Raw genomic sequence first — 23129 nt, 5'->3', positions numbered from 1 at the left:
GCCGCCTTTCACAGCCGCTATTGTCTGCGCCACAGTGCGGAGTCATGACTCAGAGTGAGCGGGCGAGAGAGAGCCTCTCCTCTATTCAGTGGAAAGAAAGGGACTTTTGTGATACCAGCTTTGCAGGGTTCCCCTTGCCGCGCGAGACAAAACCATTTTGTCTTGCGTACGTGCAGCAGGGCGGAAAGTTGGGAAGTTTCCTGATTGATGAAGTTGTCGCTGATAATTTGGTCTCGGCAGGAGACCATTCCCCTGCCTCCAAAAATACAGATCCCCGAAACACTTGGGAGAGTTTCAACTCAAGGTTTGTGTGCGTGCGAGGGCTGCGCAGCGCGGGCAAGATGGGGTGAGCAGACGCACATGCCGCCTGACATCCTGCACGGCAGGCGCTGTCTTTCTGGCCTGAAAAAGCACATCTAGTCCTGCGTCCTGGGTGCACCTGTTTCAGGCAATCTGGACACTGAGGGCTTTGGACAGCGCCCAGGAAGTGACAGGAACAACCAGCTTCCCAGGTCCGGGTACGTCCCGGTGCCCTCACCGCAGTCCTTCCCGGCAGCGTGCCTTTTTAGCAGGACTGCCGGCATCTCAAACGTCTCATTCGAACATCATACTTATTCTCTCTCCAGAAGCAGCATCGCCTTGCTTTCCCGACACCGTAGCTCTTCAATACTGTTTATTTAATAACATGAGCATCCGGATGTTCGTGAGAAACCGACGAAACTGCCATTCGGGTTTCACTGGTCATACTTCTTGTGCCTTCCCCCTGTGCTCATTGTTCTTGTTAAGAAATTAATTTGCTTCGGGGCGCCTGGGTGGCTCAGTGGGTTAAGCCTCTGCTTCAGCTCGAGTCACGATCCCAGAGTCCTGGGATCGAGCCCCGCATCGGTCTCTCTGCTCAGCGGGGAGCCTGCTTCCTCCTCTCTCTCTGCCTGCCTCTCTGCTTACTTGTGATCTCTCTCTCTCTCTCTCTGTCAAATAAAGTCTTCAAAAAAAAAGAGAAGAAATTTATTTGTTTCAAATCAAATTGGAGGGGCGTCTAGCTGGCTTAGTCAGCAGAACCCGTGACTCTTGATCTCAGGGTTGTGGGTTCCAGCCCCACGTTGGGTGCAGAGATTGCTTTTTTAAAAAAGTCTTTTTTTTAAAAAAATCAAATTGGAAATCTCATCCTTTTCCAAATATTGCCAAGGAGGGCATGCAGATGTGAAGTTGACCCTTGAACAACATGGGTTTGAACTGTGCGGGTCCCTTTCCCTGGATCTTCTAGAGTGCAGATGTATTTTCTCTTCCTTGTGGTTTTCTTCTCTCTAGCTTGCTTTATTGGAAGGGTACTGTGTGTGACACATACAACATACAAAATAGCTGGTAGTCGACTGTTGGTGTTACCCATTGGGCTTCTGGGCAAGAACAGGCTCTCAGTAGTCAGTTTTTGGGAAGTCACAAGTTGTACATGGATTTTTGACTGTGCGGGGATCGGCACCCCTCACCCCACATTGTTAAGAGTCTGCTGTGCATAAAAAGCCGTGTACCTGCATCCTGCCTGGTTGTGTGTAAACTGGAAATGCTTTACAATGCTGTCGGGAGGGCTAGCAGGTGGCGAATTCTTCAGTACAGTGTATGGTCACCCAGACCCAACCTTTGTTCTGGTCATCGGGTTTCACCCCTGTAGGGTTAATTCAGAGTGCTACAACCTAGAATTCTCTACCCGCCCCCAAGATATCTCACAGATTCCTAAAAATGAAGAGATTTCTTCTCATCCTAACCTCCGATTTAGAAGAGCTTATCACCTAGATTCAGCATTTATTAGAATTTTGTCATTTTTGTTTCATCTGTGTTTATCTTTCCTGAGTCATTTCAAAGTCAGTTACAGAATCATGTGAGCTATGTCAATATCTGTCTCCAGAAAGTGGGGACACTCTCCCATGTAGTCAACGCTGGCATTTTCACGCCTATCCAGATTAACAAAAATTCTCAAATACCTTCTCATTCCCAGTTGTATTCACATTTGTTATTGCTCCTTTTGAGAAAACATGCTTCTTTTTCAAAGATTTTATTTTTAAGTAAACTCTGCACCCAGTGTGGGGCTCGAACTCATAACCCCGAGACCAAGAGTCACGTGCTTCACCTCCTGAGCCAGCCAGGGGCTCCTTGAAAATATACCTCTAGAGAGAAACCAGGATGGTGGTTTTTTAAAAATCTATGTTTCATTCATTGATTCATTCATTCAGTTTCTAGAAGGGTCTTTTGCTAGCCTCCTTGTTTTAGATGGTGACTGCTGGGGTCACAGGGCTGGCCTCGGCAGGGGTCCCACGGGGCGTTCCCCCCCACCCCCCACCCTTGCTCGCTGTGCTTTCCCTGAAGATTCACAGGTGCATTACTTGGGACAGAAAGTGTTGCTAAACCCAGTAACATCCTCTTCCTCAAATGATGTGGACGCCAAGACATTTTACATGGATGATTTGAATTGTATTGTAGTAACATAATGTAAAAATGGTAAAAACCATAAGACAGAATAAAGGATTTAAGGCGTAGTGAGTATTACATTTCCAGCTCGCAGGGTCTGGGTTTCCTTGTCACTCTGTAGGTGGAGGCTTGGTGCTGTTTGGTCCTGTTCTTCCCGGGCACGTTGTGTTTGTTTCTTGCCTTTGTGATTAGATCGCGTGCACCAGAAGCAGCCTGCTTCTCCCAGCTGCCCTTTGTGCAGATACCTTTGCTTTTACAAGTTACGTAAATCGGAGGCAAATTATCTTAGTTTGTTCTAGTCTTGCGGCCATAGTAGCAAGGCTTTATACTGTAACCCAACATTACAGCAGTCGCAACTTGTCTGCAGAATTGTATTTCAGAATTAATGTGTCCAGATGCTAGTCTTTCTTCGTCACAGTTGCGAATATCCTTTCGAGAAGTCTGCTTTGCGTCTGCTGACGTGCTTCTTCCTTCTTCTTTCTGTTGGCCTCGTGTTTACGGACGGTCCTAAGATCCAATCCTGTCTGTACCTCCTCCTGGCGCCCTGCTCGGTCTGTCCGTCCTGACCCCCTTTGACCTCCCACCCCCGAGATCCTCCTTAGCCGCTGGGCAAGATCACGATAAAATGAAAAGATCTAGGACTTCGCAGCAGGCAGATCGGGGCCTGAGTCCCAGTATTGCATAAGGATTCAGAGCCTGGTTTTGGCAATTGGCAGGTGTCAGTTGAAATCCCACCTCTGTGACCCCGACCAGCCTTCATGACCTCTCCTCCTAGGAGATGAATGAGATCTTGGCTTGAACGCTTCGTTAGCACAGTGCCAGGCATGTAGAATGCCCCGAGGATGTATTTGCCAAGTGGCTGCATCAGCGACCGTCCTTAGAATCCACTGAGATGGTACATGCGAGAGAACTCACGTCACTCGTGGACCAGAACGCCAGCGTGTTCCTGTCTGGCCACCTTTCTCCCCACCGTCACTTAGCAGCTGCCCTGGATGACTGATGGCGGCCTCCGTGCTCAGAAACATTTTGTAACCAGAAGTTGATGCCTGTTGTTCTCACTCCTTTGCTAGTTGTAGAAATCCGGCTCAAACTGACTTAGCCTAAAAAGAGTATCACGGACCACAGAGCCAGCGGCTCCAGGGAAGGGGAAGCCAAAGCTGGGTTCGGGTCCAGCTCAGCTTTCTGTGCAGACCTCTTTCATTGTAGGGCTCTCTTCTAGACCTCTTCCTGGCTTTGGTCTGGCTAAGCCGCCTCAGGCTTACCATCTCCTGGGCCGGCTCCTTCGGTGGAGAGAACCCTTCCCAACAGTACCTGGAGCAGCTCTGCCCAGGAGGGCTCGGGGAGGAGGGGGTCAGCCCCGCCAAACCCCTGAGATTGGAAAACGAGGAAGGGGAAGTTCCCCCTGGGACAAGAATCCGAGACACCAGGCAAGCCTGAACAGAATGTCGCCCGTGCCAGACAGCATGGGAGCTGTGCAGGAGAACGGCGAAACACGTCCGTGCATACACACCTACATAGACGTACTGTGCGTGCACACACCTGTGTGCACACACACCTGCGTGCACACACACCTGTATGCACACATGCCTGTACGGATCTGACAGCACCAGGCCTCACTGAGCCTGTTGGGTTGGGGAGACCAGGTAGAAATCTCAGAAGGGTGTATATGTATATATATATATATAGGTGTGTGTGTGTATATATATATGTATGTGTATGTATGTATGCATATATGTGTATATATGTGTGTGTGTATATATATATGAAAAGGTCCTTGCAGACAAGGAATGTTTCTGTTTAAAAAGTGTTTTCCAAAATAAATAAATAAATATTTTTTAAAAAAAGTGTTTTAATCTCCTGATGGTACCTTAAATGTCTAGTAACTTCTCATATAATGTATTAGTTTGTTCATAATAATGTAGCTTCTTGATTTAACCATGCATTTAGTCCCGGATACAGAAATCATTTTTAACAGAATTCTGAAATTTTCCCTGGATGATTAAAAAAACAGCTAACTTTATTCAGTATGGGTTATGTGATTTTTTTTTTTTTTGGAAGGCTAGCATTAAGACCGTGATGGCACTATAGAATTTTGTTACCAATCAGTCTGTCCGTCCACAGACAGGAGTGTGAAGGAGCAGTCCTAGGTCAGAGCCCTTAGCTCTGGGGCTGCCGGCTGTCCCCGGGGCGGGGTGGGGGGTGTGGTACGCTGGCAGTGGCTTGTTCAGAAAACGAGCACGGGGATGGCAGAGAGACTGAACACAGCCAGGTTAGAAGCTAGTGTGGTGCCGCCTGCCTTACCTTGCTCCGTGAAATGCCGGATGCGGTCCTGGGGCTCCCGGTCCTTCCTGAGCGCTTTCTCCTCCTAATGACAAAGTAGCTGCCGCTTTACCGAGAGCTGCTTGCTCTCCGCCAGACCCCCTGCTGAGTGCCCAGCACGCAGCGAGCAGAGCATCTCGCTTGGCTCTTGCTGAAGCATAACGTCCCCCTTCTCCAGGGCAGGAGGCCGAAGGCCACACGAGTTGCCTCATCAGCCCAGGGCTCGCGCAGTGAGACAGGTCACTGGATTGGAGCTGGCTTTCGCTTCTGCGGCCGTGTTCTTTCTGCTCTGTGCCCCCCACGGGCCCCCGCCCCCCGCTCTCTCCCTGGGTTACAGCTAAGACTGTGCCTTTGTACCGGTGGGTCCAACTGTGGGACTAGGCTGCGGAACCACCTTAAGTGTTCTTAGTTTTGGTCTTTTTGTAGAAATGCCTTCATGTGAGCATTGGCTCCCCCTATTAAATATATTAATTTCAAACAACACGGTAATTGGACCAAGTTTCCCTAAAAGTACGTTGACTTCCTTGTCTCTCCGAATAAAATTCCACAATGAAAGCAGGGCACACTAATGTGATGTCTTCTCCGACTTCTCCCTGCAGTACACCCTGCGCTGTGACATGCGGCGGTCTCTGCTGGCCAAGGACTTGACCAAGACCTGCGAATTCATCGTTCACTCCGCTGTAAGCCGTATTTGGGGGGCTCCGTGCTTGGTCACAGGAATCTTCTGTAGGGTCTGGTGTCTGACCCCAATTCAAAGCTGACACGTCAGCCTGGTGCCGTGTCGTGGCTGCTGGGGAAAGAGACTCCCAGGTGGGACACGAGGGACCTTGTTTCTCCGGGCCGGGTCAGAGCACCAGCATTGGCGTGTGCCTCGTTCCCCAAGGCCCAGAACCCCCCCGGGGGGCTCGTGCCTCAGCCAAGGAGCACCAGGCTGGGAGCCCCCCTCAGAGCAAGTGAGCAGAGAGCAAGTCTGCTTCAGAGAGACACACCCCTCCTCACGGTTGCTGCGGCAAACGCAGCCCGGAGCCATGGCCCGGCCCTGCTGAAGAATGGTCAGAGACCCACAGTCCTGTTCTGCCCGACAAGGACAGTGGGGACATCTGGGGCCAGGGTGGTTGCCTCCCCCAATACCTTCTGCTCACATCTTCCCGTGACAGAATGTTCTTAAAAAATCACTTTCGCATGTCAGCTGAACGGGGCCCCCCTCGCCACGGCTGTAGGCGACCCAGGGTGAATTCAAGGTAGAGGCCTTGTTCTGCAGCCCATCTGCTCGACGACTCGGTCATCGTGCAGAAATTAGCAGTGACGGGCAGCGCCTGCCCCAGGTGCGACACGTGGTGACAGATGTCCACCGCACTGGATTCCCCTCTTTTGTGTCCCCTGGCTTTCCAGGTCCGGTATCAGAGCAGCTGCCGGGCCTTGCCCTGCCCTCCGGGGCTGTAGCCCACACCTCTGGTTCGGGGCTGGCCTGCCCCCTCTCTCTTGGGCTGCAGCCTGGTTCCCTCCTTGAAGAGCCACCTGGACTCAGAATGTGGTCCATCTGCCTTTGATTTAATTCTGAGCAGTTTGGGGACAGGAGAGAGCCAGACTGGGGTTCCTGGAGGTGCCCAGGTGAACAGAGACTGGATGTGTGTATGGTGCGTGAGGCTGCAGGCTGTGTCCGAGGTGCCACCCAGATTGGACAGACACAAGAGCCACTGGCTTTCCTTGGGTCACGTACCCGGTGTGGCCTACAGCTTCATTGGCATTGAGTGGGGCTCAGCGACCTGGGGACCCCACACGGGTCCCATAGTCTTTGCCATGGGCCTTAGGAAGTGGGGCTTCTCCAGAGCTCTCTGGTGAGGTAGGTTGGTGTTTGTGGAATATTTGCAGTTGGATTTCTTTTACACTGTTACAAAATGTCCACGGGTGTCTTTTAGTAATGGTTCAGGAAAAATGGATAAGATTGGCAAAATCACTGATTTCCTTTATTTGCATCATTTTTGTGACTTTTTGGGACTTCCGACATTTATAGTTTTCCTCTTACTAATAATAATTACTGTATTTCATTGTTTCTTTTAGTGACAAACATATAAAATATTAAAAATTATTATCTTTTTTGGAAGTGATGTGATTTAGGTATTTTCCATTTTTTATGAAGGGTCTTGAAACTGAAGGGAAAAAAGTTTTTTTCATGTGGATTAGTCCCGAGAAGAGACACACCCTTTTAGGTTTTCAGCAAAAAGAGCCTCTAACTTTGCGAAGGAGAGTGAGCCCAAGTTCAGCTCCCTGTCCAGAGCTGGGCCCCAGGTGGTTTAAAATAAATACCTTCCGAGAATGCTACTCTTGGTTCTTAGGACTAATTTTTCATTTCTGGACCCTGCTGACCAGCAAGTGGGGGAGGCCTCTCCCTCCCTGGCGAGGCACAGCTGAGGACACCCCATGGCCCCCGACCCAGGGCCCACAGCCCACTCAGGACTGGAGGCCCCCCACCCCGGGGCCAGCTCAGGGTACGCAGCAGGGGCAGAGGTCCCAGGGCCCCCTCTCAACAGCTTACCGACACACAGCCTCCCAAGAAGCCTGTTCTTTGTGAATGATTTCAGAGAAGGCCAAACCGTGTGTGATCTCCAGTTGCCAACTCAAATATTCCTTTAAATGCTGTAAGGAAGAATGTGTCCCCCAAAGCGTGTGTTCATGAACCTGTTAAGAAGAATACTGTAGAATGTGCTTCGGTAAATGAGTAAACTTGGTGGGTTGGCCGGTGCCTTTCCTCCACCGCGGCCCCCCGGCCTATGGGTCCCGGCACCCGAGCGCGCCACACCAGGCAGGCCCTGGTGACGCTTGGCCGCCCAGGTGGCTTCTGTGGTTACGTGATGTGGCGAGGACCATCGTTCGTAATTATGGTAACGTTTCTAGTTTAGAGGAGCGGGCCTTCCAGGTGGACAGCTGAGTGGCTAACTGCACAGGTGTTGGAGCCGGACCACCTGGGTTTGAATCTCGGCTTGACCACCGGAGAAAGCCATGGGAGCTCGCCGTGCCTCACTGTCCGTGTCTGAGAAATGGGACCAGTGACAGGGACAGTACCCGATTTGGTCATCATGCTAGTTCAGTGTCAGCTCTTGTTCTAAGAGAGGGGTTTAAAATAAATACCTTCCATGAATGCTACTCTCGGTTCTTAGGTCTAACTTTTTATTTCTGGACCCAAAAGGGCCCCAAGAGATTTTTAAGAAAGCAGTCCCCTCATTTTATTTTTATTTTTTAAATTTTATCTTATTTTTTTTTAGCAGTCCCCTCATTTTACAGATGAGGAAACAGTCACAGGGGATGAAGAAATTTGACAAAGAACACAATGTAGATTTTTGGCAAAACTGTGCGTTTGGGCCCCACACGACCTGCGTCTGAGTACTAAGTCCTTCCCAGTTCATTATGCTGCCCTTTGTTTCTCCAGAAGGGGAAAGGGGAGTTTGGCCTGTGGGGCTCTTGGCTTCAAGCAGCTGATTTGGATTTTGCCTCCTGTTTTAGCCTCAGAAGGGGAAGTTGACCCCGAGTCCCGTGGACTTCACCATTACACCTGAAACCCTGCAGAACGTCAAAGAGGTACGGCGCCCCTCGGCTCTGCTGGCCTGGGTATCTGCTTAGCCGCTGTGTCCTGCGGACGCCCCGTGGCCCAGTTCTTCCCTTGGGTATCAAGTCATTTTTGCATTTTCCTCCCACCATACCCCTCTCGTTTGTTGAAATGGTCTGAAATCTAAGTTCCAGTTTATCTGTTTTATTTTTCCAGTATGAAGCCTCTGTTGGCTTAGAAATGATTTTTCGTAGTTGCCCGAAGTAAACAGTCATGATTTAGCCAACACTGAATTGCTGGAAGTTTCACCGTGGTCATTGCTCTCCTCTGCTTTCTCTTACCTTCTTTTCTTTCTTCAGTGTATTTTTTTGTGCCTCTGGAGCACATCCTAGAATCATTCTTTCTGAAAGGATGAGGAGTGAACTTACATCCTTGAGTGTCTAATAGACACCTGTCTTTGCTCTCACACTGAACCCTAGTTTGTCTAGGTAGGTGGAAGCTTCTGGCTTCAATTTCATTTGTCCTTTGAACTTGGGAGAGGAGCTCCCTGGTTTTCTGGTACCTTGTGATACTGATGATCTGATCCCCAAATATTTGTGAGCTCCTGTTTCTCCTCCTTCTCCCTTCCCCCCAGCCCAGAAAATTCCAGCACCACCCCCCCATCCTTACCATTCTGGAATTTCAAAGCCCTTGCCAGATTTGGGTGTTTAATTAGTCAGTGTGCCTGCCATCTTTCCTTCAGCTCTGTGAACTTCTCTCAGTGTTTCTTAGAGGCATCAAGGAGAATCTTGGCACAGTCTTTGAGCTCACTTGTTTACTCTTCGGTTGGTATGTCGCCCAACTGTTGACATGTTTCCCTCAGCAAGAGCATCATTCATCTCCAAGTGGTTTCTTTTCCAAGATAGCCCCTTCTTTTACTGCAGATGCACAGCCCTTCGTCTCTCTCTAGGGCTGGATATTCTGTTTGCAGAGGGTGTGCATCTTTGCTTTTATTTTTCTCAGCTGTTTGTTGATTCTTGGTTGCCAGCTTATAATTATAGATGAAGATCGAATACATATGGCCTTGTTGACTAGAGTGTCTGTCCTTAGCCCGAATGACTTCTGGTTATGAACGCACTCTGACAAGAGCTTTGCTGCTGGGGAACACGTGTTTGACCCTGTGGGCTTTCTTTCGGGGTGTGCGGGGTGAGGGCGTCACCTTGCGTTGTGGCTGTAAATGACTGCGGACGCTTGCCCTGCCTTGCCCAACCTGCTTTGGGAGTGTCCTGGCGGGGGAGTTGCCTTGGGGAAAGCTGTGGTGGCAGCCTGGGCACGTGCTGACTCCAGAGGCCACTCGTGCCCCACTCGGTGACTGCTCCTTCCCTGGGTGGGCGCCACTCCTGATCTCAGGGCTGCCCCCTGCTGGGGACACTCTTGTGCCCCCAACCTCAAGGCATGATCCCCTGAGCTCTTGGGAGCCTCCCTGAGCACTTTCATGCACAGAAACTCTTCACTGGGGTGTTTCCTCGTGGCGTCCCTAATGGACTTTCTTGGCGTAGTTTATTTGTCTATGTTAACATTACACCCTGGGAGGAGAGGGTGAATTGAATGTTCAGTCAGGATCTTCGGCCGGATATTCAAAGTTTTCTTTCTCACCAGTTGCCTAAAAGAATTTTAATATAGATTGCAACTGCTTTTTATTTTTCTAAACAAATAGCTACTTTACTTTTTCGTTGTTGTTAGAACTTTGTCTTGAATCCAGACTTTTCTCTTTGACTTGAATCAAGACCTCTCTGCCTCTGGGGCCATGAGGTACAGAGCTCCCTGCTCTCCAGTCCCAGCGCCGACGATGGGCAAACACCAGCCACAGTGACCACTGGCCCTCGAGGTGTGGCTGGTCGGAGCCGAGCTGAGCCATAGGTGTAAGGTGCTGACTGGGTTTCAAAGAGGAAGAGAATATAAGCGTAATGTTTTCATATTGATCACATGTGGAGGGTGGTATTTAGGATATATTGGTTGATTTTAGCTGTTTCCTTTTACTTTCTAAAATACAGCTACTAGGGGCGCCTGGGTGGCTCAGTGGATTGAGCGTCTGCCTTTGGCTCAGGTCATGATCTCAGGGTCCTGGGATCCAGCCCTGAATCGGGCTCTCTGCTTAGCAGGGAGCCTGCTTCCCCCCGTCTCTCTGCCTGCCTCTCTGCCTACTTGTGATCTCAATCTCTCTGTCAAATAAATAAAAAAATAAAAATCTTAAAAAAAAAGATAGCTATTAGAAAATTTTAAATTACATCTGTGGCTCACATTTGTGGCCACATTTTGCTTCTGTGAGATGGTGATGTTTTAAACTCTGACATAGCTTTGGCACGTGGGACCAGCTGGGCGACGTGTGCTAGAACAGTTGCCTCTGATGCCTCAGATCCGTGTCCTACAAAAACATCATCATCTAACCGTGACCAGGTTCCTAGGTGTACAGGGGAAAGGTCCAGAAGGTCTTAGTCAAGCACTGATGAGAATTGTTCTCTCTAAATGTTCTTGAAATAAAAGGAAGAATCTTAGCTTTTCAGAATTGTTTAATTGGGAGCATTTTTCAGTTGATTCTCTTTTAAGACATTTTTGGGGTGTGTGTGACCGGTTCCCTGTAAACACTGCTGGCAGCTTGCTCAGGAGTTTCTAGGTCGTGTCGCTTGGTGAGAAGGAGCTTCCAGATCTGACCCAGGCAGTCGGGACGGCTCTAGGGAAGCTGGCTGTTCGGCCAGGCAGCGTCGGCGCCGGGTGTCTGCAGGCGGTTGTTGAATAATTCAGTCTGTTCATCAACTTGACAGGAGATATAAGGACTATTGTACCTTTTTACCATTTTGTAAAACAGGGGGCCCAGCGGGTTTTTTTTTTTTTTTTTTTTTTTTTTAAAGATTTTATTTATTTATTTGACAGAGAGAAATCACAAGTAGATGGAGAGGCAGGCAGAGAGAGAGAGAGAGGGAAGCAGGCTCCCTGCTGAGCAGAGAACCCGATGCGGGACTCGATCCCAGGACTCTGAGATCATGACCCGAGCCGAAGGCAGCGGCTTAACCCACTGAGCCACCCAGGCGCCCCCAGCGGGTTTTATAAAAATTGCCCAACTTTGTTTTTAGTTTTTCTTTGTACCCAGTGACTGCCTCGAGTGAGTTCCCTTGGCACCTTCCATTCCCACCGTCCCTTGTCTCGTTCCAGAGAGCCTTGCTCCCCAAATTTCTCATCAGAGGGCACCTCAACTCCACCAACTGTGTCATCACGCAGCCGCTGACCGGGGAGCTGGTGGTCGAGAGCTCGGAGGCTGCCATCAAGAGCATAGAGCTGCAGCTGGTCCGCGTGGAGACCTGCGGTAAGGGTGGCCCGTGGGGGGACATGCGGGGGGGCGCCCCTCGATTCCAAGAAGCGTCTGAGAAAGTGAGACGTGGAGGGGAGGAAGCCCTAGATCCCGTGGAGCAGATGGCAGAGGTGTCACCAGCGGCCTGTTGACCGATGGGGCCGTGGGGAGGGTCCCTGTTCTCCGACCGCACCGTGTGCGCTGCCTCCCGCAGGGTGTGCAGAAGGCTACGCCCGCGACGCCACAGAGATTCAGAACATCCAGATCGCCGACGGGGATGTGTGTCGGAGCCTCTCCGTGCCCATCCACATGGTGTTCCCCCGGCTCTTCACCTGCCCCACGCTGGAGACCACCAACTTCAAAGTGGGTAAGCGCGCCAGCTCCCCGCGCCCGCGGGCCCACCCCATTCGCCCGGGAGCATGAGGCCCCTGAGCGCCCCCGAGGCGGACAGGCCGGTCTGCTTGGGGCCGGCTCAGCGCAGGGCACTCGGTCCCCGGGTCGCGCAACAGAAGCTCCCCGAGAAGCCACCGGAGACAGCGCCATCCTGTCGGCGCGGCTGGGGCAGGGACAGTCACGCTGCAGAGCGAGGCAGCGGGGAGCGCGCGGGTCAGGGAGGCTCGTCGGACAGGAGGCATCTGAGCAGAGACGCAGCGCCACAGTCCAGGGCCGGCGCGACCATCGCAAAGGCCACAGTTCCACCAGCTTAGGATGTCTCGGTCATTTTCTTTCTTTCTTTTTTTTTTTTTCTTAAAGATTTTACTTATTTATTTGACAGGGAAAGAGAGCACAAGCAGGGGGAGAGGGAGAGGTTCTTTCAGTAAGAACTGTCACAGCTGGGGGTGCCTGGGTGGCTCAGTCGTTACGCATCTGCCTTCGGCTCAGGTCATGATCTCCGGGTCCTGGGATCGAGGCCCACATCGGGCTCCCTGCTCAGCGGGGAACCTCCTCCTCCCTCTCCCACTCCCCCTGCTTGTGCTCCCTCTCTTGCTGTGTGTCTCTCTGTCAAATAAATAAAATCTTTTAAAAAAAAAAAAAGAAAGAAAGAAAGTAACAAGTGAAAAAATAAAGCAAGAGTATGAAAGAACAGAAGGAATTTTAGAAGATTCTAGTAAAGACGGAGGACAATGAGGTGTGCTTGGGAAGCAGAGCCCCTTCCTCTCGCAAGGCAAGGAGACACGTTTCCTCAGAGAAAGTGCACCAGGGGTGCTCAGAGGCCAGTGCCCCGTCCTCGCTGGTTCCTCTGGAAGCCTGGGGTGACGGACCACGGACGTGCCGCCACCTCTCGGAGCCCCCTGCAGTGCAGTGGGCATGGGGTGTCGGCCGCCGGGCCGGGTCAGCCTAACGCCCGTTCTTTCTCTTCTCAGAATTTGAGGTCAACATCGTTGTGCTGCTTCACGCGGATCACCTCATCACGGAGAACTTTCCACTGAAGCTCTGCAGGGTGTAGCCCGGGAGCAGGCGGTGTGGACAGCCAGTGAGGCCGAGCGGACACGCCGTGGGTAGCTGGCGCTCATGGGAGCCGAAGCCAGCAGCATAGGCTTATTTTCGAGGTGATTCTGTATCACAAATGAATCCGACCCCTCAGTACAATCACTGGTGTTCGTCATCTCCCCGAGGCTTCCGCTTCTGGTGGGGCGCGTCTCATCAGACCTGGTCAGACAGTGCATCAGGACCTCCTAACTGTGGGTGGCGAGATCGGTTCACAGAAAGCATGATTTCCTCGGACTCCCAGCTCACCGGGCCTGTTAAGGAGCAGTAAAACTGTGACTGCGGCAGCACTTGGCTGGAAGTGAGGGTCTGGGGGCAAAGGAAACCCTCGGCACCGGGCCAGTGGGTGTCGCTAAGAGCCCTGGCAGAAAGCGACTGCGCGGGGGACAGTGACAAGCCGACGCTGTCTATGACGTCTGTAGGCACCGTCCAAGGAGGGCTGCTGTGCGGTGTCCGCTGGAACCATGTGGCATTTTCCACTCTGTTCTGTAGTTCTTCCATCACGGTTTTCGTGATGACTCCAGGACATTGAGGGAACCGGAACAGAGCGTTCCTGGCTGTCACAGGAGGACCTGTTGCTGGTGGTGGGTTCTGAGTGGCGTGGCCTGCCCCCCGAGGTGAAGCCAACGGGGCTCACAGTGTGCAGAGAGCCTGTTGCAGCGCGTTTCCTCCGTCTGATCCTGTTGGTCCACGGTGGCCGCGGCCTCAGGAATAAGCTGTGAGCTTTGCACGCCACCCGGCCTTCCCCAACAGTCCCTCCCCCCGGGCAGCCCTGAGCAAGGTGGCCGGGCCGATGTCCCTCCCGCGCCCCCACGCCCGGCCATGCTGCCATCGCCCTGGGACCACATCTGGTGACATGTGACACGGAGGGCAAACCGACCTGACTCAGGCCCTGCTTTGTCGCAGGGCTTTACCAGTGAAACCAATACAACTTACTCACGGGGTCCTTTCTAGTCTGGCTCCCGGAGAATACGTTCCTGGTCTATAAGTCTCCTTTTATGCTCCCCGGACGTCAGCAGTGATCTGTCTTTGATGATGTGTTCAGAGTATCGGGAGACAGAGAGGCCGTACTCTGTGGGACGTTTCAAAGGTAGAAATCAGTTTTAATGATTAAAAAAAGCTAAATAAGAATTTTGAGCAAAGGTTTGGGAGGTACATTACTGTATCACTTCTTCAGTAAAGCGCTTTTACGGATATAAACAGGACGAGTGCTCTCAGGGCGCAGCTGTTAACTGGAGACCCGCCGGCGCCGTGGTGCTCTCGCCTTCGAGTCATTCGGTCCTGAGTGGCCCAGACGAGGGCCTCAGGCTGCCATTTGCTGCCGCTTCTTGGCCAGTCCCTCCCGTCGGGGGTTAAGGAGAGGACAGATGTCCGGCTGTGTGGCCGGGGCTGGGGACCATCCACTGTCGGAGGCTCAGGGTTGCTGGGTTCTCCCATGTGAGCAAGAGGACGGGGAGGGGCGGGGAGGGGCAGGAAGGGGTCTGAAGCGTGACTCCGTGACCCTATCGTGTTCGGGAAGTGCCCCATAGGCAGCCGCCCCCTTGGGCTGTCAGAGCTCCCGCAGACGCGGGGCCTGGCTCCCGCGCTCGGCCGGGGCGTCAGTTCCAGAGTAAAGGCAAGAGGTAAATCAGAAATCAGATGTAGAAAAGCAGAAGCGTTTGTGCCAGAATTTGCCCAGTTGGTGGCCTGAGCCCACCGGCTCCGTGGCTGGTGGCAGTGGAACCCTGGCCTCCCTTCTGCTTCCTCACTGCTGTCTCGGAGTCTCGAGTCCGAGTCTGAATTGTGTCTTAACACTTCGGGGGTGGGATTACATCCGCACGCTGGCAAGGACTGGGCTGCGATGGATTGCTACAATGTGGGGTCCCACGATCCCTTTCAGATGCCCCCTTCTTTCTCCCAAATGAGGCTGTGCTTCTGTGACCCATGGCCCTCCGGTTAGGGACTTACTTCCGACTCCTTTGGGGCTGGGTGTGGTCCTGTGACAAGGACAGGGGCCCCTTGGCACGGCTGGACCAGGAGGAGGCCTGCATCCTGGCCTGGCCGGCGCCGGAGCTCGGTGCCATCGGGGATGACAGCGCAGCAGGACACCCCCACCCCCACCATGTGTAAGCAGAACAGCTCACCTCCTGCCCTGGGTTGCCACAGGAGAGAGAAGGGAGGGCCTTGTCTTGAGCCACCGGATTACTGGGGGTCTTGGCAGCCCAGAACCAAACCAGGGCCTAGTGCCTCGTAGAGCCTGACGTACACTTGTGTGTAGAACACGTGTTCTACAAGGGAACAACTCCTCCCGTCTTCATGACCATCCCCTGGGCCGAGAAGGGACTTCAAGACTCTCAGGGGTCCAGAACCTTGCTGGAGCCAGCTGGCCAAGTGCCAGGGTGGGTGTAGGTCCAGTGCTCCCTGCAGCCACCGCCGACCCCCGTCCAGTGGCCACAGGACTGAGCTGGACCCAGCCCTACCCAGAAGAACGTCCCGGACCCTAGTGGAAGGCAAATGGGCTGTTTCCACTGGGACTAGTCAGGCAATTTAAAAAACCCATGTTCTTGGTTTTCCCGGAGACAAGTATCCATAGTGAGAGTAAGTCCGGAGAAGACAACTGTGGCGCCCCCTTCTCCATCCTTCGTTGGGAGAGAAGAGCTGTACTGGGCTCACGGGGCGTCCTGGGGTTGGGGTGTTGGGCCACGCGCTGCCCGGCTGAGGGGAACTGAGCCTGGCGGTTCCGAGGTGCCCTCTCCGGCTTTGGGCCCAGTGGAAGTGAGAACTACAAGAACATTCCTGGTTGTTTGGGATCCGGCCCTGTTCTAAGGGCTGTGGGAATGCTGTGAGGAGGGAACGGTACCCGATGGGAGGCACCTGTCCCTGTGGGCACGCACCTGCCCGCGGTCCCGGCGAGCTCGCTCAGTGTGGCCAGGTTTTACTGGCACCAAAGCCCAGGATGCCCTCGGCCCGCTTCATTTGGGCTTCACTTGACTGTGTCGGTGACATGCTTTTCTGCTTGTCACCCCCTGTTTCACCATCACACGTTGGCCATGCCACCGTAGCTGTTGGGAGTCCAGGGCCACCTCTGTTCACAGCAACTGCCTCGGCTTTGATGAGGGGAATCACAGGAAGACGAAATCATGGGACAGGAAATCGTTTGCAGCTGGATGCAGCCTAGGAACGAGGTGAGTGTTTAAAGGCCCAAAAGTCCAAGGTAAATCATAGTCTAATCCTCAGTTCCTTTATGGAAAGTGAAAATATCAGGGAATGTTCTAGACCAGCTCAGGCCACTAGAATGTCCTTTAGTAATGACCTCACAGTAGCCTTCTGAGGGGGTTTTGTTATCCCTACTTCACAGCTAAGCAAGCTGTGGCACAGGGAAGCTGTGACCTGCCCAAGCCACAGTGCTCTGCTGACTCCCTGGCCTGATACCCCCTGAACAGCCCCAACTTCCCATACCAGGGGAGAATTGGAATAGACAGCCATTGCCCAAGGTGTGCGTGATCTTGTTCCTGGGGCAGCCACGCTCCTTCAGGAACCACTGCTGTCAGAGCCGGTCTTCATAATTCCCACCGGTGGTTCACGAGCTCGGAGAACATTCTCTGTGAAAACATGGTAAGTTTCATCCAAGCTAATGGATGTTGGAGCTCGGGGTGTGGAGGTGAAAAACCACAAAGTAGCACAACTGCTTGGGGAAGTGCTCTGTGGAGGGAAGGCATGAGTAGAAAAAAGTTACGGCTGTGGGTCTACGAAGTGGAGGTGAGACTGAGTCTCCTGCACCGGTGTCTTCTCCACTGTGACCACCAAACACTATTCATGGTCCAGACTGTCCAAGTGGCTGAAATATCCAGAGAACGTGACTTCACTAAGAAACCTAAGGGCACCCAATTTGTAGACTCAAGGGTGATCCAACTGCACTTAATATAAGTGCAGTCAAATGAGAGAGGGAGTACGGGCAAGCGAGGATGAAGCCTCAGGGAGGCCCCGATACCCACTGTTTCTTCCTGTAAATGTTGCTGGTAAAATGGGGACACCTTCCACCCCGTCCGCGTAGACAGGATTCTAAGTGTCGTGAGCGTTTCATACCCAAAGCCAGCCAGTCCTTCCAAAGCATTGCACGCAACATATAAGAACTACTCTGGAGGGGCGCCTGGGTGGCTCAGTGGGTTAAAGCCTCTGCTTTCGGCTCAGGTCATGATCCCAGGGTCCTGGGATTGAGCCCCACATCGGGTTCTCTGCTCGGCGGGGAGCCTGCTTCCTCCTCTCTATCTCTCTGCCTACTTGTGATCTCTGTCTGTCAAATAAATAAATAAATCTTAAAAAAAAAAAAAAAAGAACTACTCTGGAGGGCGTAAGTACTTAGAAGAGTACAAAGACATTGCACCTGGGCCCATGAAACTCCTGTCAGATCCGGAGGAGCACCTGCTTGACCAAGACCAAAGGAGCAGAAAACACCAAAGCGTCTCGTTTGCCTTTGATCAGCGTCCACTGTCACTTCCTCCAGTGACGCCTCTGTTTGGTTCCCTTGACAATGTCTAGACGGGGCAGGAAGCTGGAGTTCCCCGGCGCAGGGTTTGTTCAGTGAGGGTCCCACAAAATGAGATGTAGTCACTTCTTTTCTTGGGGGTTGCCATTTGGGGGACAAGGACTAGAGCTTCGAAACCATCATCTCTGGATCTTAAGTGATGGGATGAGACCAGCTTCCTGTTTCAGATGAGCAACCGCTGACTGGGCCACGTGGAGGCCGGGCCAGCACCCTCGACATACCGCATCCTGGTGCACTGAGAAAAGGATGCGCTCACGCTTAGGTGTGGGAAGATGGTAGGAAAAAAGCAGAAAAATAAAATCAAGTATTCATTTTTTTTTTTTAAGATTTTATTTATTTGACAGAAATCACAAGTAGGCAGGGGGGCGGGGAAGCAGTCTCCCTGCTGAGCAGAGAGCCTGATGCGGGGCTCGATTCCAGGACTCCAGGATCATGACCTGAGCCAAAGGCAGAGGCTTTAACCCACTGAGTCACCCAGGTGCCCCTAGTTTGGTTTTAAAATAGTTTTCAATATCAGTGTGTATTAAAACCCCAATTTAAAACCCAGTACATAAAAAGAGAAACATGTTAAGAGATGAGCGTTTACTTCCTAAAGTGCTTACCACCATCTTCCTTTATATCTTATAGAAAATACATATTTTTTTTAATCCATGGAAAATTTGCAAAAATCAGTTCTATGTTCTTCCGAAAAAGAAAGACAGTCTCAGTAAAATTTTAACAAGTAGAAACTGCCCAAGCCACATAGTCTACCATATTGCAATAAAATGAGAAATTAATACCAAAGGGAAAATCAAATTCAGTATAACCACTTGTAAATTTTTAATTTTTTTTAATTTTTTTTAAATTTTATTTACTTATTTGGCAGAGAAGAGAGATCACAAGTAGGCAGAGAGGCAGGCAGAGAGAGAGGGGGAGTAGAGAGCAGAGAGCCCGATGCGGGGCTCAATCCCAGGACCCCGAGATCACGACCCGAGCCAAAGGCAGAGGCTTAACCCACTGAGCCACCCAGGCTCCCCACCTTGTAAGTTTTCTTTAAACATTTTATTTATTCATGAGAGAGAGAAAGAGGCAGAGGGAGAGCAGGGCAGGGAGCCCAAAATGGGACTGAATCCCAGGACCCTCGGATCATGACCTGAGCCAAAGGCAGACGCTTAACTGACTGAGCCACTTAAATTTTATAACATTCTCCAAAAAGGAAACCAAAACTTCATTTGCAGACCTTTTAAAATTTGATGAAAATGAACATTTCAGAAAAAGAAAATGAACATTTCTATATGGCAAAGAGCTTTGTGCTGTGGCCAGTGCTGCAGTCAGAGGCTAATTCACAGCCTTACGTGTTTTTATTATCGTACTGGAGAGAATGAAAACTAATGAGCTGGGCACCCAAATATCTAGAAAAGTATAACAAAATAAGAATGACGATAAAATCAGTAATTAACTGATATGAAAGCAAAACTGTTGGAAAATTTGTAAGTCCATGAGTTGGTACTTTGAAAAGACTGGTTCATTTGACACATCTTTAATAGAACAAACTAAACACAAGGAGAGAAAAATACATAAGACCAGGAACTACGTCAGATAAAAAGCCTGATAAGTTATATTGCAGTATGTACCTCCCGTGTTAATAAATTTGCAAACTTTTATAAAATGCAAAGTGACTCCAGAAAATATAGCCTACCTGAATAAAACGATAGCCTTGGGAAGAAACTGAGAAAAAAATGGCAAAGAAATGGCACTAAAAAGGTGCCGGGCTGAGATGGTTGTATACTGGGTTTCTATCACAGCTTCAAGGATCGGGGTAGTTCTGCTCTTTGTTTCTGCTCAAGTTGAAAAGCTCCCAGTGTATTTTATGAAGCCCGTGTAGCCCTAATATCAAAGTCCAACCTAGCAGGTGGAATTAGATTTAGCTGTGAGGGAGGGAGGGAGCCCTATGGTTGGAGGGACTTCACTAAGACTCACGTAAATGTCCACAGGCAGGTAGCCCAGAGCTGGCTGGTCAGCACAGAGCCATGATGGCCTCAGCGATCCGGCCCACTTCTGGCTTGCGGTGCCACCATGTCTTCACGGTGTAAGGCAGTAACAGTAGCTGCAGCCATTCTGTATCCCAGCAAGCACGACGGAGGGAAGGTGAGAACAGGCGAAGGCCAGGTGCTCGCTCTATTAAAGATGGTTTCTAGAACTGCCGTATGACACTTCTGCCTATATCTGATCATCAGAAACATGTGGCCACAAACAGCGGCAGAGAAACAAGAAACACATTATTCTGTGTGGTCATGTAGCTAACTGAGAAATACCAGAAGTTTTACAAGAAGGGAAAACTGAACATTGACAGCAGGAAAAAGCCCATAACCCTATATCACTTACCAATACAAGTTGATTTCTCATTGTATTAAAAAACCAATATGTCATGGCCATAAAGTGGTGGGGGAGTGGGGTAAGAAAAGGCAGTTCAACACTAGGAAATCTTATCACATTAGTGGGTGGAAGGAAACCATCTTTTAAAAAATATATATTTTATTTATTTGACAGAGATCCAAGTAGGCAGGAGGCAGGCAGGGAGGGGGGAAAGCAGGCTCCCCGCTGAGCAGAGAGCCCAACACGGGACTCAATTCCAGGACCTTGAGACCATGACCTGAGCCGAAGGCAGATGCTTAACGTACTGAGCCACCTAGGCGCCCTGAAGGAAACCATCTTGATGGATGCCATAAGGCATATATTTTAACTTTTTATTTTGGAAATTTCCAACATATACAAAAGGAGAGAATCACATAGATTATGTCATATCCAAAAGATAAGTATTCTTTCTGTTAACATCTTTATTGAGATATAATTTACCGTAAAATTGATCCATTCACATTGTATGATTTCACAGTTGTTAGTATACTCATAGAATTGTGGAACCATCACCACAATCTTAATTTAGAACATTTCTTCAATCTTAGTAGAAACCCTGAACCTATCAGCAGCCAGTCACTTTCAGCCCCGTGAAACCAGTAATCTACCTTCCTTCTCCATACATTTGCCTATTCTGGGCATTTCGTATAAATAGAATCATTTATTATGTGGCCTTTCATGACTGACTTCTTGGACTTCACATAATGTGGTTGAGGTTCATCCATATTGCAGTGTGGGTCAGTAGCTCATTACTTTTTATTGCCCAATATCATTTTATTGCACAGCTATACCATATTGTGTTTATTCATCGGTTGACAAGCATTTGAACTGTTTCCACTTTCTGGCAGTTAAGAAAAATGCTTCTATGAACACTCATATGCATGCATACTTCTGTGTGGACATATGTTTCTACTCTTCTTAGATCGTCCAGGGATAGAAGTTCAGGGTCATATGACTCTGTTTAATCTTTTGAGGAACTGCCAGACTCTTTCCCAAGCGGCTGCACCATCTTACGTTCCCACCAGTAATCCCATCGGGGTTCTGATTTCTCCACATCCTCATCACCACTTACTATGGTCTGTCTCTTTTACTGTACTCGTCCAAGTGGGTATGAAGTGGTATCTCATTTTGATGTTGGTTTTCATTTCTCTAAAGACAAATGATATTGAGCATCTTTTAATGTGCCTAGTGGCCATTTGTATGTCATCTTTGGAGAAATGTCTATTCAGATCTTTTGCCCATTTTTAATTGGATTATATTTCTTATTGAGTTATGAGAGTTCTTTGTACATTGTTTACAAATCCCTTTTCAGATATATGGTTTGCAAGTATTTTCCCCCATCCTGTGGGTTGTTTTTTCACCATCTTAATACACAATTTGCAGCATGAAAGTTTTAAAATTTGATGTAGTCCAGTTTGTTTTTTCTTCTCTTGTTTGAGTTTTGGTATCATATCTAAGGACCTACCTACTGCCTGGGATCCAAAGGCCATGAAGATTTACTCCAGTGGCTTTTTTTCCCAAGACATGTATAGTTTTAGCTGTTAGATTTATGTCTCTGAACAATTTTGAGCTAATTTTTTTGCCTGGTGTGAAGTAGAGATCTAACCTCATCCTTCTATGTCTGGGTATCCCATTGTCCCAGAACCATTTGTCAAAAAACACTATTATTTCCCCCATTGAATTGTGTTGGCACCCTGGTAAACAGTCAATCAACCATAAATATTTGGGTTTCTGGATCCTGGATTCTTTTCCATTAGTCTGTATGTCTATTCATATATCAGTACCATATTGTCTTGGGTTACTGTAGCTTTGCAGTAAGTCTTGAAATTGTGAACTGTGAGTCCTATAACTTCTATTTTCAGTTTTTAAATTGTTTGGGGTCTTCTGCATTTCCAAATGCATTTGAGGATCAGCTTTTCAGTTTCTGCAAAAAAGTTACCTAGGGTTTTGGTAAGAATTACATTGAATCTGTATATCAGTTTTGGGAGTATTATCATCATAGTAATATCAAGTTTTCCTATCCATGACCATGAGATGTCTTTGCATTGATTTAGACCCCGTTTTTCTTTCAACAATGTTTTATACTTTTCACTGTACAAGTCTTCCTTTTCTTTTGTTAAATTTATTTCTAAGTATTTCATTATTTTTAAAAGATTTATTTATTGGGGCACCTGGGTGGCTCAGTGGGTTAAGCCTCTACCTTCGGCTCAGGTCATGATTTCAAGGTCCTGGGATCGAGCCCTGCATTGGGCTCTCTGCTCAGCAGGGAGCCTGCTTCTCCCTCTCTCTCTGCCTGCCTCTCTGCCTACTTGTGATCTCTCTCTCTCTCTCTCTCTCTCAAATAAATAAATAAATAAATATCTTTTTTTTTTTTTAAGTATTTATTTATTTTAGAGAGAGTGTGAGTGCAGGGAGGACCAAAGGGAGAGGCGAAGGAGGGAAGACTCCCTGCTGAGGGTAGGAAGCCTGACACAGGACTTGATCTTACCACCCTGAGGTCATGATCTGAGCTGAAATCATGAGTCAGACACTCAACCAAATGAGCTACACAGGTTCCCCAATATTTCATTATGTTTGATGCTATTGTAAGTGGAATTGTTTTCCTAATATCAGGTTGTTCATTACTAGTGTACTATAGTACACTACAGTGTACACTATACTAGTGTATAGAATATGGTTGATTTCTATATATTGTTTTGTATCCAGCAACCTTGCTGACATTATTTACTAATAGGTTAATTACTAAAATAGGCTATTTAAATGCTAATACATTTGTGAAGTTTTTGTTTTTGTAGATTCCCTGGGATTTTCTATATACAAGATCATGACATCTGCAAATAGTTTTACTTTTTCCTTTCAAATTTTGTCTTTTATTTCTTTTTCTTACCTAATTGCCTTGGCTAGCTCCTCTAGTAAATGTTAAATACACATAATGAGAGTAGACATCCTTGTCTTGTTCCTGATCTTGGGAGAAACATTTCAGTCTTTCACCATTAAGTATGATGTTAAAATGTGGGGTTTTCATAGATGCTCTCATGGGCTTGAGGAAGTTCCCTTATAAAGCTAGTTTGTTG

At 49.4% G+C, this 23129-nt stretch overlaps 1 protein-coding gene across 2 annotated transcripts in view; it reads left to right on the top strand.

The window, feature by feature from the left end:
• The window catches only part of VPS26C (VPS26 endosomal protein sorting factor C), a 43618-nt gene extending 29282 nt beyond the window's left edge, over positions 1-14336 (top strand). For both annotated transcript variants that reach the window (XM_032354812.1, XM_032354802.1), the window contains 5 exons: positions 5379-5459; positions 8281-8355; positions 11513-11663; positions 11863-12015; positions 13013-14336. In XM_032354812.1, coding sequence (XP_032210703.1) covers positions 5379-5459; positions 8281-8355; positions 11513-11663; positions 11863-12015; positions 13013-13095 — 543 coding nt within the window. In that variant the 3' untranslated portion in view covers positions 13096-14336. The remainder of the gene's footprint in view (positions 1-5378; positions 5460-8280; positions 8356-11512; positions 11664-11862; positions 12016-13012) is intronic.
• Positions 14337-23129: the final 8793 nt, after the last annotated feature.

The sequence above is a fragment of the Mustela erminea genome, chromosome 1 (assembly GCF_009829155.1).
Source record: "Mustela erminea isolate mMusErm1 chromosome 1, mMusErm1.Pri, whole genome shotgun sequence".
NCBI classification, from domain to species: domain Eukaryota; kingdom Metazoa; phylum Chordata; class Mammalia; order Carnivora; family Mustelidae; genus Mustela; species Mustela erminea.
The sequence above is the reverse complement of the archived record's forward strand: the minus strand, read 5'-3'. Positions and strand labels throughout refer to the sequence as shown.